The 16,957-nt window shown below is 38.4% G+C and overlaps 2 protein-coding genes across 3 annotated transcripts; both read left to right on the top strand.

The window, feature by feature from the left end:
- Positions 1–1,846: 1,846 nt before the first annotated feature.
- On the top strand, positions 1,847–12,046 carry RPE (D-ribulose-5-phosphate-3-epimerase). Of its 2 annotated transcripts, none has more exons than XM_008782194.5 (10): positions 1,847–2,202; positions 2,846–2,960; positions 4,767–4,907; positions 5,076–5,189; positions 6,528–6,606; positions 8,678–8,787; positions 8,863–8,919; positions 10,813–10,882; positions 11,039–11,152; positions 11,687–12,046. In XM_008782194.5, the coding sequence occupies exons 1-9, from the start codon at positions 2,072–2,074 to the stop codon at positions 11,086–11,088; spliced, it is 867 nt and encodes a 288-aa protein (XP_008780416.2). In that variant the 5' UTR covers positions 1,847–2,071; the 3' UTR covers positions 11,089–11,152; positions 11,687–12,046. The 2 variants fall into 2 exon arrangements, with proteins under 2 accessions (XP_008780416.2, XP_008780412.2); XM_008782190.5 differs by having other exon boundaries at positions 1,942–2,202; positions 2,840–2,960.
- Positions 12,047–14,833: 2,787 nt separating this feature from the next.
- LOC103700221 (purine-uracil permease NCS1-like) lies at positions 14,834–16,618 on the top strand. Its single transcript, XM_026802052.4, has 2 exons — positions 14,834–16,271; positions 16,354–16,618. Exons 1-2 carry the CDS (start codon positions 14,931–14,933, stop codon positions 16,447–16,449), a joined length of 1,437 nt encoding a protein of 478 aa, XP_026657853.3. The 5' UTR covers positions 14,834–14,930; the 3' UTR covers positions 16,450–16,618.
- The last annotated feature ends 339 nt before the right edge of the window (positions 16,619–16,957 follow it).

The following is a 16,957-nucleotide window of genomic DNA, read 5'->3' as shown; positions in this document are numbered from 1 at the left end:
TATCTCTGCTGGTTAGATCAGCACCACAAACGTTTTGTGTTGAATGGGATTTGCAGCCAGATATTTATTGGGTTTGTTTGAGCCTCCAAATTGGATGCTGATTGGGCTTTGTTCTATCAGTATCTTTTTCGGATATTGTTCAAACAGAGACTGGAAACTAAACCTATCCCACTTATGGACATACTAAAATGCTATCAATTGGTCTTTTTTCATGGGCTGCTTTGATCTCTCTCTCTCTCTGATATGCCAAACAGGTCAAACCTCTTCTACATTTTAATTAGGAACGACCCTAGGAGCAAACAAGAATGTTTTTCATGGATGATGCAAAAAATATTTAGAAGATGTAACTGACCTCGAGTGCGCCCTTATGCAAGAATCTTCTCAATTCCTTGTTCAGTGTAGCGTAGGTCTTTTACGAAGTTTCCGCTTCAGTTTTATATAATGTGATATGTGACAAACTTTGAGATTTACACTGAACTTTGATAAGCTTTCAGTGTAATGAAGTGGTACATGCTTGATGTGTCAAAATTTTCTTTCTACCTGATGAGGGCTCCAAGTGAAAACTAGGTCACGGTTTTAGTTTTGTAGAAGACCTAAATATTATCTCCTTTTATGTTTCCAGCATTGATTTATGACCCACCTATAATGTCAAGTACACAATTTCTTTACCTAACTTAGGTAGGTATTTAAGTATGTGAGTTACAGAAATCTTCTCTGTTTTTTCTAATTCTAAAGTGGTCTAATGCAGGCCTTCAGTTTATTTGTTTAAACTTGCAGGGAATGCCTTTTGGTTAGGTGGTATCTCTTGTGCAAAAGTAACCTTGATTTTTGAGTTATATACCAACAAAAATATGGCAGGTTATTAAACCATATCTGCTTTCATGTCTAGGTAAGCATAAGAAAAGTTACGACCTCTTTAAACCATCTTTATTAAGGTAGTCAAGCAAAAGCTCCAATTGGTAAAAAAAAAAAAGGGACCCACAACCTCTTGCAATACTGTGCTTAAAAGTAGTTGCATGCACCTGGCTAACAAAAAATTTATCATTTTTTCTCCATCCTACTTCTCTAAGTGAGATGTTTGCATAAATGGTTTATTCTCTATTTGTTCTTTTAGATACAATCACAAAGATTAATACTCTCCCTGCCGGTTTTTTTAAAAAAAAATTAAGAATACAAAAGGTTCGCAAGCAATCATCTACCGATGGTAGTAATGCTCTCCAAAATTATGATTAATGTGGCATTCTTGGCCAAACCTTTATTGTTATTTACAAATAACTGAAATAGAATATTGCTACGTGGAGAGCCTTTCATGTACTTAAAAAATTTTCTATATCCTATGGCTGGAGAAGGTTAGTGTAACTTGTGAAAAATTGTTATAAAATACAAGGTTGGTTGGGCATGAAAATCCCAAACAAATATCTAAGGACTTAAGAAAAACTTTCTATGCATACTTTAGAGGCTCATCAAATAGAAAAATTATATCATATGCACCTTACGACCATATATACTGTCTATCGCAACTGCTCATTTTTATAATATAATATAATATAATTTTAAATTTATTCTATTATTTTTATTTTATATTATTTTTTAAGAACAATTTGAAAAAAATTGCATCCAGCGTATCACAGGTTATATGCTAGCTAATTCTGTTATAATAGAAAATTTTGGCTTTGAACAATGTATTAAAAAATATTTATCCAGCCTAATGCAAGGTGTGGGATGTACTGAAAGGGCAAAAATAAGGGAAAAGATGCAGTTGGTGTGGCCGGGCCCATATCCGGTGAAGGCAATCTCGGATACAGTCCTTAAATAAAATTCAGGGAGAGGGGGGAAAAAATGGCTCAGCCAGAGATTGCAGATAAGAGGCGAGGCTGCGGCTGGAATTAGATCAGTCATCCCGATCATATCTGACGACGGATGGATTTTATTTCTTGCTCGCTTTGGCCCAAAGTAATAAGTAATAACTAAAAAAAGGCTGCTGCACTTGTTTAAAACAATTGGCTCTTCTTCGTCGGTTCCACCTACCAGCCTGATCCGAGACATTGAAGCGAGGGAGACAGACGGAGAGATGATACCGGCCGCCGCGACCGCTTCCTCGTCTTCCTCTCTGTGCTCGACGGCGATCGCCGTCCCCCAAGGCCGAGGCCTCCGCCTAAGCAAACTCGCCTTCTTATGCCCACCCAAAAGGGCTGCTTCCAGGTGGTGACTTTCTCCTCCTCTCGTTCTCTCTTCTCCGCGCTGTTGACCGCTCTCAATTTTTTCTTCTCGTCGTCTGGGAGGCCTCCATCCCTCATCTTTAACAAAATCTGAAGTTATTCCACTCGTGGGAACTAGAATTGAATTCTACTGTTTCCTAGCATCTTTGACGCTGCTAGGCAAAGCCCATCGATAAGTTCCGCTATTTCAAGATCAATTTCAATTTCTTTGATGATGCTGGATTGAGGCCTGGATTTTTAGATTTTATCGGATGAAGCCTATTTATAGTGATGTCTATTCAGAGGGCTTGACCAACCAATCCTAAAAACTTCTCAACAATTCTTTCTTTCTAATAGCTATATATCCTGATGAATGAAGATGATGCCATAATGTTCGACTGAGTTGTCGTTCTTTCGAACAAATGAGCAACAAATTTGGAATATGATTTTGCATCCGTCGGTCAATGATTTGTTTCATTCTTGTCACCCACTGCCTGATGGTCATGCTCATACTTCTTTGTTTTTTTTTTGTAAAAAAAAAAATTATATAGGAAGGTTTATGCTTGAGTGGATGCTTTAAGTTTGTATGTTGCTAGTTTTGTAGGTGTGTTCTCATGGTGACATGCTGATTTTTATGCAAGTTTCAGGAGGAACGTTTTAACTGCTGTGAGGGCGTCAGCACGGGTTGATAAATTCTCAAAAAGTGACATAATTGTCTCTCCTTCTATACTCTCTGCTAACTTTGCGAAGCTGGGCGAGCAGGTCACTTGGAAACTCTGTCATCAAAAAAAATAGTAATCTTTAGATGGATCTGACGTATTAGTCCAAATTTATTTCCAAATATCTGACTTTTTTGCTTTCTTAGTATTATCTTGTGGCATATTTATATTATGAACGTAATCATGATAGTTACTGTCTATCAGTGTGTTTTGAATTTGAGACTTTTTGCATGCAAAGTGCTTTGGTATGTATGTACTATGGCACAGATTGATGTAATACTTCTAACAGCAATTAATATAAGTAATACTTTGTGGCATAAAGTTTTATAAGGATAGAAGAACAAGGACTTGTTAGTTGACTTAGCTATGGTGAAATTTGAACCTCATTGTTTAACAAGGTGTTGTTGATTTACCCACCTTGAGAACACGCTCTTGAAAATGCCTTAAAGATCATGAGTTAGGACATGAAAAGCACATAATACCACTTGAGTTGTGAAACACTACTCTGTGCCTTGATCATGCCATTTGATTACTTCCGTTACCAGTCAAAGGGAAATATGGTCATTTATAACTTGCTATGGCAAGATTGGTTGCACACTTGAAAATTAAAGCACTGAATTTTAGCAGCAGGCCATTGGTGACATAGCAGATCATTAGTGTCGTATTATTTTTTGTGTGCATCTAAATCCTTATTTACCAAATTCTGGTGTAAATTGAAGTTCAAGCATGTCTTACTTCTTTTAGATTTTTTTCCCCCCTAAAATTATAAATGTTTTTTATAGAAAAGGAAAATCTATGAAGCATATGCCTTTGTCAAGGCTTACGCTTCACTTCATTTGAAGGCTTATGGATAAGATGCCAATCATCCTTGTCTACTTGGTCAGTGACTCAGTTCAATATAAGAATAATTAGGTGTATGTTGGATATAGGTGGCTAAATACCAACAGCAATTCTCAAATCAGGATTATGTCTTGGCCTTCCCTTTTATTAAAGTAGTTCATCAGTTGGAGATTTCCTATTTATCATTCCAAAATCAACATATTCTATATACAAGTGATCACAGACTTAGAACTCATATTGCCTTGGGGATATAGAAATAGATACTATTTGGCTTGTCATCTATCATGAATATCCTATGCTTGTACTCATGTAGCTAATTTTCAATACTTAAAATTGGTTGCTGTTTGTTCATGAGGAGACGTACCTTGCTTTTTCGGCAATAATTGTGAAGCTCTCCTTTTTCTCAACAACACTAAGAATGGCTTCCTATATCAGCATATCAAACTATCTTGTCACAATAAGTGTAGTGCAATAAAAAGAAAATTGAAATTGTTTTCTTTGTACGATAATAAGAACATCAGTCTTTAAACATTTTCACTATTTTATACAAGCTGAAATTTGTTGATGGACCTCTGCTACAGCATATTATAACAGTGTGCAGCAACCTAGTTGCTGTAGCTTCTTAACATATGCTTGCATTTGAAGATATGCTTCTGAAGCAATGTTTTGTTTGTTTGTTCTTGGTGCAATAACTGTATATGTTGCAATAATAACTTCTTAAGGTTCTTTTAACAAGAAAGAGAAAATAAGCAGTGGCACAAGAGCCTAACAAAGTCAACAACCATTTTTTTTTCTAGCGATTTATCATTGACTTTGGTAGGTACATCTACTCAGATATAAATTTTTAGATTATTTTGCCAAATGCATTCTTAAATATAATTCATTTGTTTATCTATTTTACTGGTTAGAATGTGAGTTTGTTTATAGCCTGATATTTGGGAATATTATGAATGATATAGAATGAACATATGTGGTTGATATGAGGAGTAATTTAGTGTAATTCATTTAGGTAAAAGCAGTGGAAGTGGCAGGATGTGACTGGATTCATGTTGATGTGATGGATGGGCGATTTGTGCCCAATATCACTATTGGACCTCTTGTGGTGGCTGCCTTGCGCCCAGTAACTGATCTACCATTGGATGTGCATTTGGTACTGCTTTCCAGCTTTATTCTTCAATAACCAGTACATACAATTTTAACTCTTAGTATAATTGCTTGAACTATTGGGTATTGATTTTGTTTTTACATGTAATTAGATCCTACTAGGTTTCAATAATATGATAAATGAAAAATTATTGCTCTGAAATCAAATTTTCAGATGATTGTGGAACCTGAGCAGCGAGTTCCAGATTTTATCAAGGCCGGTGCGGACATTGTCAGTGTTCATTGTGAGCAATCTTCTACTATCCATCTGCATCGGACAGTTAATCAGGTATTAACATCAACTATCATGTTTGAAGTAGAGGTTGCAATGAAACAGGTACAGATGAGTTGCATAACTTGGTTACTATTTCATCCTACTAGATGAGCTATGGCTTTGCATGCCTACTAGAGCTCATCCTAATGGAGGATCTCTGTACTCCTTTTCTACTGCAACTCATACCAAATATAAGTGAAAACTGATGTCTGTGATTAGATATAACTAAGCATTGGTAGAGATCTTTTTTTTTCAGTCTTTGTTTATATAAAATTATTCTTCATATCGACAAGTGAAGTGCTTCTTAATCTGGAATCAAAACTAGAAAAAGCCCTACTAGAGCATTCATCTTATACTTGCTGACTGCATCTAGTGTTGCAATCTGGTGCTTCTGGAGTTGCCACCTGCATCTGTTATCTCAATCTGGTGCTTCTGGAGTTACCACCTGCATCTGCTATCTCAATCTGGTGCTTCTGGAGTTACCACATGGATTGCACTAGTTTGTTGAAAGTGATAAAGGAATTGTCTTCACATATCATATGGCTAGAACTGTCAGCAGACCTTCTTTGAAATATGAAACATCCTGTACTCTGGAGCTATATGTGTTCTTAGGATATAAATTCAATCAACCAACATATTTGGCGCTATCGATCATGTCATAGCATGGTAGTCTTGTAAGTTGAAATCACACCAATCCATAGGTTCTTTTTACATCATGCAAAAATTTATCACTTGACTTCTCCTAAATACAATGTTAGATGTATACTATTTTCCATGCATGAAGTTGTTTAACACTGGCAGCTGGCTTTTGTTTCTTATCTTTGCAATTTAACTATGATACATCATGTGTATTGTGCTTAGATATTTCTGTCAAAAAATTAAAAAAGAAACTTTTGAAAATTTACCTTGCTCCATGTCAGCTAAAACATTTTATCTCTTCCAAGCATCTTTAAAGGGAAAAATAAAAACTCTGTTTGGATTCTATGCTGCATTTGCTGTTTAGTTTCAGTATTTATACTACTCTGTAAGGGCTTCAGGGTTAATTCCTAAATTTTGAAAATAATAATTTAGCAGAGTGACGTGATTGGATCTTTAAGATTACATAAGTTTCTGTTTTAGGTTTTAGGCGATTCCAATGGAAAAAGGTAACTTTGCTCTCATTCATTATGTGATTCAGCAAAAGTCCAGTAACTTGTTTACTATGTCTTGTCCATGTTTTATGTCTTAAAATGGTCCAACTCGGTCTTCTAATTCTCTTAGTACAAAGGGCTGTTACAAGAATGCCCTAGCGAATAATGTACTGCGGTAAAAATAATATCTGAGTATTCAGCTAACAAGTGGCAATCATGTCAGATTAAAGATCTGGGAGCAAAAGCTGGAGTTGTTTTAAATCCTGCAACCCCCTTAACTGCCATAGAGTATGTCCTTGATGGTAAGAGTTATGTTCTTAAAATTTTGCATTAATCATATTCTCCAAGTTACTAGCAACTGATCAATTGATGTATTGCACCTTTGATGTTCTCTGATGATTGTTTTGGTTTACTTTAAATTATGACCATTCTTGTTCTGTTCGTATTAGTTTTCTTTGGCTTGAGACATGATATTCATGTTTGGGAGTGAGGAGATGAAATTTGCAAATATTTTGGATATCGGAATATGTGAGGCACCAATAATAGCATTGTTTGTACTAAAGAAATAGTGACTGCCAATAGATAAACTCTCATACTCCATGACATCTAATATCCTAATTTGAATATCCAAAGATGAAAAATTTTGGTCAATAAAATTCAAGTTAGTTGAGTTGATAATAGCAATAATTGGCTGGTGAAACATAAAGTTACAAGTTAAAGACTTTCTTGGGTGATTAAGGCAAGATTCTAGATTGCGAAGGACACTTTGAGTGCATGCTTCTTGGTGCTAAGTGATAATCATTGCTTCTGATGCACACACTAGGTCTTCAAAATTATCTACAGGATCGCAGTTGTCATTCTTGTTCTGGTATTTATCTTCCTCTATCGCTCTGTATATATTTTCATTTTTGTTCTAGTACTGAAGGAATAGTTTAAAAAAGTACGAATCTCTCACCAGTTCCCTATCTTTTCGTGACAAAATAGAAGGTGAAAAGAGTATGTTACTGCAACTGAAGTGCTTCTTGTATGTGGCCCTAGGTGTTCCAGGCTGCAGGCATAGCATATGTGCACAGGCAGGTGCCAGGTATGCTGGATTTTCATCCAATGACATTGGCAGTAGCTGCCTTTGTACCAGATTGTTGAAGTCCCTGAAGGCTTTTCCACCTTAGAATACAGACTCCTAAGGTGTCGTTGCAGCATCACCTCAGTGGATGATAAGTAGACTACATTACACAAATCTGCCATGTGGCGCTTCAATATAGGAGCTAGATGAGACATCAAGCTGTAAATGGCAGTGAGGACTGCCATTGCAGAGAAGAGATAAAAATCTAAGGTCTAATGATTTTATGGGCTATTTGGCTCGGTGAAGGAAGCATAATTATCAGGAAACATCATGCAGGTGCTGACGCATGTTTGGAGAAAAGCATGTGTAGATTTTGAATGAAAATGGATTCTTTATGCACGTGCATGTGCCCAAATATGCACGAGTGTGCCCGCACGCATACAGAGAGAGTCAGAAAAGTCGTGCTACTAATTTCTTTTCTTTGAACATACACACATACATAAGCATACATTATTCTTGAATTTGTTACGTTTTCATTTGTCAGTCTGCGTTTCCTTTATTGGTGCAACATCTAAATGGAGTATGAAGATTGAGGTTTAGAGACCTTAGCCACTCTGATTCCTTTTCCATAAGACACTATATGAAGTTAGAATAACTGTGAGTAAGCACTTCTTCCATGGGATGTTTGCACAAGTCTATGTGAGGTTTATGCTTCAGATATGTCTACCTGCACATTCTACTCAAATAGTCCACATGCTTTAATTTCTTTCTCAACCTTTCATTCTTTTAATTTGGTTCTGCATATCAAATGTAAAGTCTATGTTTTATAGCCCTAGCTTTTTAGCTTAGTTTATGAGTGGTGCCTCTAGATGAATCCAGATCCCTTATTTTTTACTTGCATCATCTTTCCTCTTTGTCTAGGCGCTTTCCAAGACTAGACGGATTTCGAAGGGTTGCTTATTGGTTGCATGAGATTAAACTTTGATCAAGTATTATCAGTCCCTATACACTACCTTGCATTCCAGGTTTCATTGCAACCCTTCTGTTGTCTTGAACTGCCTGGGTTATGAATTAGGCACCAACTGTTGGGGCTTAACGTTGTGATAACACTTATGATGATATACTTAATTCTTTTGCGTAACCTTTTTGACCTGCGAGTTCTGTGCATAACCAACTCTTTTTGATGGAAAAAGACTTGGATATAATGGTGAACTTTCTACCTTTTTATTTAAAATCATTGTTTTTAAATTGATATATCTAGGTTAATTGAATAGTATCCTAATGAAAATTTCCACCTTTTATATGGACAGTGGTGGATTTGGTGTTGATTATGTCAGTTAATCCTGGATTTGGTGGGCAAAGCTTTATTGAGAGTCAGGTGAAGAAAACTTCAGACCTGAGAAGATTATGTGCTGAAAAGGTACACAAGAAGCTGATAATTTCTTCTAGTAATTTAGCTACTTTTGGGAAATCATGGCTTTTTTCTGCTATGCAGGGTGTGAACCCATGGATTGAGATAGACGGTGGAGTTGGTCCTTCTAATGCATATAAGGTGCCTTTCTTGTAATCCTAATTGCCAATTAATTGTTTAAGGATGAGGATGGAGGACTTCATTCATGGAGGATGCATCCAAAAGTGACCCATAGGAGAATATTTCAAATATTCTTTTCTTGTTTGTTCAATCTGGCCTTTTATGGATCACTTGTAAAATTTTCAGATATTTTCTGCTGTCTGGGCTATCAAGCATGGTTATGGATATGGGATACGTATACTCCAATACGACAAATCTTCTGGAAATGTCATATGATATAGCAACAATATGGCAATAAAATAAATATGTAAACAATGATCTAACATAGTCTATAACTTTATACAGTATTGTTAACATCTACAGATCTCATCATTTAGTCATCATTCAAATAAATAGACCATAATCCATATTCCATGCAGTAATATTAGGATCACAAGCTCCAAAATTAACTATTACCATTAAAAGCCTAACATTCATCAAAAGATAAAAGAAGATAATACCATCCCCCTCATCCCTAGAGGTATTGGGGAAGTATATCAGGTTATTCCAGGAAGTATCCCCAAGCCTTTTGTTAATAATTGAAAAGAAAGATAAATAAATATTCAACATATCCTAGAAATATCTGTCAAGTATCGGAATCTGATGTGTATCCTGTACGGATATGGCATGCAATTTGAAGTATATATGCTTCCTAGATTTGATGGTGGGATGATGGAAAAAAGTAGAAATACTTAGGTGGTTAATTTTATGTTTGCGTGTCTAGGTTAATCTCTCAATGGGCAGGAATCATTATTATGTTTTAGAAGTCAGCATGAAATTTTGATGGATTAGACAGCACCTAAATAAAAGCTTCCTAATCAGTGGCATTACTTCCCTTTAGAATTTGTGGCATTACAACATTCTTTTGGATGGTCATTCAGTTTTTGATGTGGTTATCCTGGTCGTGTAATCTGTTGCTTTATAAGCCTCCCTTGGTAGGTTGGTGATCTTCTATTTGCCTATTGCTTGGCTCAATGCCAAACATATAAGGATGGCAAGCCTTTACTGCTTGTGGAGGTTTGTACATGCCAAAAACCAGCATGCTTCATATCCTATTCTGTCAGGGAAGGCACCGATGACAGCAAGTTCCCCACTTATCAGTATCTTGTTTTTAAATTTTTATCGTTTCATTTTTCTCAGATGTATTGGGAAAATTTAGGTGATTTGTCTTATACTACGTATCATATGGTTTATAACTATGCCAAATGAGCAGGCAATGTGTCTGGTCATCCAATCTTCTTTTTTTCCTTCCCTTTCCTTCTTCTTTTCCTTCTTCTTCTTCCTCCTCCTCCTCCTCTCTCTGTCCATTTTTTTAATTTTTTGAAAGCTAGGACAGGTGGAAGCTTGGCCAATAAGCGGTATGAAGGTAGGTCATCCAATCTTAATCTGGCTTCTTCCTAATTTATATAGTCCTAGTATCTCAATTTGCATCAATTTATAAAAGTTGATTTCCTTTATCAACTAACTGCCAACATATTATCCAATAATTTATGCAAGGTCTGCTGTGAAGTGAACTTCTTTAATGCATACATTTTATAACATATGATAGGACGCAACTGTGAATGCAGTTGGCTGAGCTTTTTATAATATATTGTAGTAGATAGGATTGTGCATATTCCAAATCCCTATGACAGATGCGCGTGTATTCTGACACACTAAAGGATTGTATGTAAGCAAAGCATTGTAACAGAGTAAGCATATATATTTGGTCATTGTGATATGGTATCAAGGAAACGCTGTTGGGAAGATTGTATGCTTTTTCTAGACTTCCATGTCTTTACTGACACCATTGCATGACCATGTTTGAGTCAACTCACAAGGATATGGAGTTCAAGTTAGAGCAGTTATTCAGTAGTTGTATTCTCTGTGTGGCAGGTTATTGAAGCCGGAGCTAATGCTATAGTTGCAGGTTCTGCAGTTTTTGGAGCAAAAGATTATGCGGAAGGCATAAACCTCACTTTTTTATTGGTTTTATTTTCTCTTTGATTTTTCAATTCTAGATAGTTGTCGTACTACTAGAAGAGTAAACAAAAAAGATAAATGCTTACATTTTCAGTATTTTGTTCCTTTGTTTTTACACAACATTTCTTTGATATTGCAGCAATAAGAGGCATAAAGACTAGCAAAAGGCCTATGGCAGTTGCAGTATGAAAGACAGCTTGTTCATAAGAATTACCAATAAGGCATTATCTATTGCCGGTCTCTTTGCTCCTTGGTAAGTTATTACAGCATGCTGCAGATATATATGTGCATCTATTCCAGACTTGTACAGTGATTTTAATGAAAAGCCAGATTTAGAAAATTTTTGCTTGCATTTTTATTTTGAGATGCTTCGTAGATATATTCACATTAATATGTCGATAAAGTAAGTTTGTGCACATCCTGCACATTTTCATTTATATTAGCTTGAATTATCAGTTTCAATAAGCATGAAGGAATATATCTTTATTAGGTCGTACATTTATTTTCTATTTGGTGTTTATATTGTTTTTTGGAAAAGTTCTCCCAACAATTAGCATTGTTAACTCCAATAATACTATGCTGCCTTTTTCTGCAAGTTTCATGTGTGAAATTCTTTTTTCAATATAAGTCATGAGATAATGGAAGCTAAATTTTGAAATGTTCTTCAAAATTCTTTCTTTTTTTTAATAAAAAAAAGTCTGTAATGTTCTATTCCCTTAAGTCTGTAATATGCTATTCCCTTAAGTTACTATTGGTTATGCAAATGTAACGTGCTTCTTGGTTGCAGATGACAAATAATAAAAGGTTTGAGAAGAGCATCATCTGACAAGACAAACCTTGGATTTCATCACCAGATTTGTTTCAATTGTTTCATGATGGTTGGGGATTTTAGGTTTGTCACAAGTATTACCGTTTATAGGAATTCTTGTACAATAAAATGCCACTTAAACTAAGCCAAAGTTAGCTGATGCTTGGTATAAGCTTCTGTCACTTCTTGCTACTAATATTATGGTACATCACTTGGATGCTCGGATACAAAGGAAAGCATAAATGTAAGAACCAAGAAAATTGTACTCTGCATTTGTCCATGCGCCCTCTGTATTTCAGACCTTCTATTCTATTTGTAATTGGAAAAAAACGTTCATCAGCTGAATGTTTGAGATCAATGGACTAGTGACCATGATTCTATGGTTTTTTGTACATACAGAGAAGGGTTCCAAGGCTGTCTCGGGGATGAGAATCATGTTCATTTTTTCCACTGGATTCGTTGTTCATTTAGTTTTATTTTATTGATCTAGGTGTAATGAATTAAATTATAATACCTAATCAAAAAGGGTTCTGAAGCTGCATTTCTGTGCATCAAGGTCTCTTGTAAATTTTGAACAATGGTTCTATCCGTTCTGCTGCTTCATCGAAGCAGGGTAAGTTGGATCAGCAAATGAAGAAGTGATAGTAGCTTATTAGATGGACATTGAACACTGCAAGCATTCTTTTCCCACCTGGGTCTTACCGAAACCTTGACTGCAGTAGATGTATGCTGTCTTAAAGCTTCATGTTATTGTGGCTGCTCTCCCTCGTTACACCTCTGCCTTTCTTGAAGGTGAAACAACCAATCCCTCTCAAAGTGAATGGTTTACGGATATGGATGTTAGTCAGATGCAAAAATTTATATCCATATTAGTTTTAAAAGAAAACAGATATAAGTTGAATACTGAAAGTATAAATATAAATATGGCTACAAGTCGGATAATTAAATTTTTTTGACCATAAAATTAAAGATATTATTAAGTGGATGATAAATTTAGTTAATAGTATATTAATATCGTCATTTATTTTGCTTAAATAGGATTGTAAATAGAATCGTATATTTGGATAGTATTTCTCTATCTATATCCATATTTATTTATTTTTTTAACAGATATGATTAGAATATTCTAATTTCTATTCATATCCGAATAGATTCGAATATGAAAATAGAATCCAGATAATATTATCCGATCAACTTCCATCCTTAATTACACTGATTAGATATTGCTTTTCTCATTCAGCTGTACTTGGATGAAAGAGGATAGTGGCCAAACAATAGGTGTCGCCTTGGATGGACTGAGGTAGAGTTAGCACAATGCTGCAAATCAGGAAAAGTGCGGCCATGAACTTGCCGCAGATAACAAAACTTTTAGCTGCAGTCTAGCTCACATCCTTTTTCCATGCTCAAATACATGCTTATGCGCTAGAAAAGGATTTAGATCATCTTATATCGCGATGTGGTCAATTTATGGATGGAAGAAAAGATTTAGATCGACCGTGCGACGCGCTCATCCGGAAATTTGCATTTAAGGTGTATGATTCATAGGACACTGAGATTTCTTCTAGAAATTGTGTAGCTTCCTGCCACATTTTGCAATTCCGATGACCTAAATTATTTCTTATACGCGGGTAATGCTGCATATAATTTAAATTGTTTTCTGTACAGCGATTATTCTTCATGCTATTGACTGCATGCCTGGTGAATGGCCCCATGGATGTCCAGCCAGATCCTGCTGGATTGAGCATACGAGGCTTAAGGCTGCAAATGGGTCAGGTTGACTCGCGGCCTGACCTGATCCAACCCACTTAGATCCGATCCGATCTGTTTTAAAGGATTTATGGGCCGAGTCGAGTTCTAAAATTGGTCTCATTCTATTTTTCGGGATAAGTCTGGGTTTACTGAATTCAAATCTGACCCGATCTGATCCATTTGAAATTTGGGTAATTTTGGATTTTCAATCCTACGACCCTCCCTGACCCAACCCGAAACTATTAAATTATTTGGGTCCGCGGGCCGCAGCCCGCGAGGGTGCAAACAGATAAGTTAGCCTAGACCTAGAGAAAATATATCTTACATCAAATCTTATTTAACAAATATTAAAATTCTTTCTATAATCAATTTATTCTATTTATGTTTCTCTTCTATTAGGACTATATATTATTTATTGATCATAGAGCTTATCCATTTAGTTTATGAGTCGGCAGGTAGAGAATGTTAATTGAAAATATGGACAAACTTATGATAGTTTTACTGGGAATGAAGACAAAGTTGACCTTCTTTGAGTTCTAATTCATCCTAAATTACTGTTTTGCTTGACCTTTCTAACTTTAAAGGTTTTAGATATTATAACCCATATTTATAACAAGCATCAACTCCTCACTATGATGCACAGGAACTAGGGATGCAAGGAGATTACAGTTTTTGACACAGACCCAAACCCGACTCGAATGATTCATTGGATCAAAAATTGTACTCGTGGACCCGAGCAGACTGGGTCTGGGTCTAAAATTAGGATCCGAAAAAAAAATCGGATTGGGTTGGGGTTACTCATTATCCGGTTCGATCCGACCCATTTGCACTCCTAATGAGACCACAAATTTGCACATGCAGAGATGATCGCTCAAAAGAAAATAATATTATAATTTTTTAAAAAATTTTGGGTGAGGCGGTAATATTATACGGCTCTAGTGTATACAATTTTGACCAATACCTCCAACCCCAAATCCCTCTCTCTCTCTCTCTCTCTCTCTCTCTCTCTAATCACGAGTGCTGTAAATTCTAGATGATGCAGAAGGCGCCGAGAACCAAGGGGTTGATTTTTTTTTCCATTAGCCGACAGCCAACTAACAAATTTGCCTCCTGGCCATCCATTAGTCTCCAATAAATCAAACAATATGTCGAGCAGTGGTTGGAAAATCAAACTTATTATTTATTCTGTCTGTCATAAGAAGGCTCCATATATGGGAAAGAATAATTGATCGACTTTTACGATGCTGGCCGTTGGATCTCTCCCGCACAAATCTCCAAACATTTCAAACTTGTCAGCTCATCCACCTGCACACATCTCAAAGCAGATATTGCGCGATCCAACGGTTATTCGCGCGAAAGAACCAACCCTCGTCCGTCCTGTCCCCGGTCTCTCCCCTGCCCCATCTCTCCGTCTCTCTCTCTCTCTCTCTCTCTCTCTCTCTCGCCCCTGCCGCCTTCCCTCCAACCCGCGGGGATGCTCCGGAGCACCGACGACGGGCTGGAATTGGAGCCGGACGCGAGCCTTCTCGGCAGCGACCTCAGCCCGGTTCCAGCCTCCAAGCGCCCCCTAACCCGGTGGGACATCGCCCTCCTCTGGGTCGGCATGGTGGTGAACGTCCCTTCCTACTACCTCGCAGGCAGCCTCGTGGATCTCGGCATGTCCTGGTGGCAAGGCGTCGCCACCATCATCCTCGGCAACACCATCCTCCTCGCCCCTCTCATCCTCACCGCTCACCCCGGCACCCGCTACGGCATCGCCTTCCCCGTCCTCCTCCGCTCCGCCTTCGGCGTCCACGGCGCCCACCTCCCCGCCCTCCTCCGCGCCCTCGTCGCCTGCGGCTGGTGCGGCATCGAGACCTGGATCGGCGGCCAGGCCATCTTCCTCCTCCTCCCTCGCTCCATAACGAACTCCTGGTACGCCCATCCGATTCGCTGGCTCGGCACGTCGGCGCTCGAATTCTCCTGCTTCATTCTCTTCTTGCTGGCCCAACTTGCCATTCTCTGGAAGGGCATGGCCGGAATCCGAGTGCTCGGTAACTACTCGGCGCCGGTGCTCGTCCTGCTCACCGGCTGGCTCTTTTGCTGGGCCTACCTCAGAGCCGGCGGCTTCGGGGAAATGCTCTCGACTCCCTCCCGCCTCGGCCCGTCGCAATTCTGGTCCGTCTTCTTCCCTTCCCTGACCGCGAGCATCAGCACCTGGTCCGGCGTCGCGCTCAACATACCGGACTTCACGCGGTTCGCCGCCGGCCAGCCCGATCAGATCGCCGGCCAGCTGGGCCTCCCCATCTTCATGGGTCTGTTCACGTTCACCGGCCTGGCCATCACTTCCTCCACACAAGTCATATACGGTAGAGTGATCTCCAACCCAATCCATCTCCTAGCCGAGATCGGTGGAACCTTTACCATAATCGCCGCCATCTTTGGCATCAGCCTCGCCACCATCACCACCAACATCCCTGCCAATTTTGTTGCCCCCGCCAACGTGCTCGTTAATCTCAGCCCTTCCACCTTCAGCTTCGCAGGGGCTGCTCTGCTTACGGGAATCATCGGCGCCGCCTTCCAGCCTTGGCGAATCATCGAATCCAGCGACAGCTTCATCTACACTTGGCTCGTCGGGTACTCGGCGGTGCTCGGCCCAGTCTCGGGTATAATACTTACTGACTATTACGTACTCCGCCGCATGGCGCTCGACGTGAATGCTTTGTGCTCTGCCGACCCTCGAGGGCCATACTACTATTCAAGAGGATTTAACGCTGCGGCGATTGGTGCTCTGGTTGTCGCTGTGACGCCTGCCGTCCCAGGATTTCTCCATAAGGTTGGAATCCTTGAAGCAACCTCGCAGGTGTTCATAGTCATCTACGATAACGCCTGGTTCTTTGGCTTCTTCTGTGCAGCAGCAATCTATTGGGTCCTTTCCTGCTGGAGATCGACTCGGAAGGTTCGTACCGATCCCTCCGTTCTGGAACCTCTCCAGCCTACAATGGCTTCCTTGATTGCTATGACATTATAAGTATACGATTATTTTACTTAGATGATTTCCCAAGCAGCATATATGTATCGGGAGATGAACATAGCTGTAGACTGGATTATCTACTTTGTTGCTTGATACTCTAAAGAGTTTATCTGAATGAGTGCAGCAGATATACCTTATTTCTTATTTCATTTTGTTTCTCTTGATTTGGAAGCTGTACCCAGATTAGAGCCGTATAAAATGCCGTTTCTACCCCCCCCCCAAAAAAACTTATGAGCTAACCACTAATACCAATCAGTAGTACTAGATGGCCTCCTATACGGCTCATCATTTAAGTGATTTCTGTAAGAATATTATAAAATTAATATTCTATTAAAGTGTCTCACACACCCTATAATACCCAATTAAAGGATTATGGGTCATTACTAGTCCAATTGTATTTATGGGTAGAAAACTTATTAAAAGAGTCTTTTGGTTTTCTTGCTCGTAAAAGCCTTTTGGTTTTCTTCCTGGTAGAAAACCTATTAAAA

The sequence above is a fragment of the Phoenix dactylifera genome, chromosome 12, assembly GCF_051530095.1.
Source record: "Phoenix dactylifera cultivar Ajwa chromosome 12, Ajwa_hap1_PhDact_Kaust_v1.1, whole genome shotgun sequence".
NCBI lineage: Eukaryota > Viridiplantae > Streptophyta > Magnoliopsida > Arecales > Arecaceae > Phoenix > Phoenix dactylifera.
The sequence above is the reverse complement of the archived record's forward strand: the minus strand, read 5'-3'. Positions and strand labels throughout refer to the sequence as shown.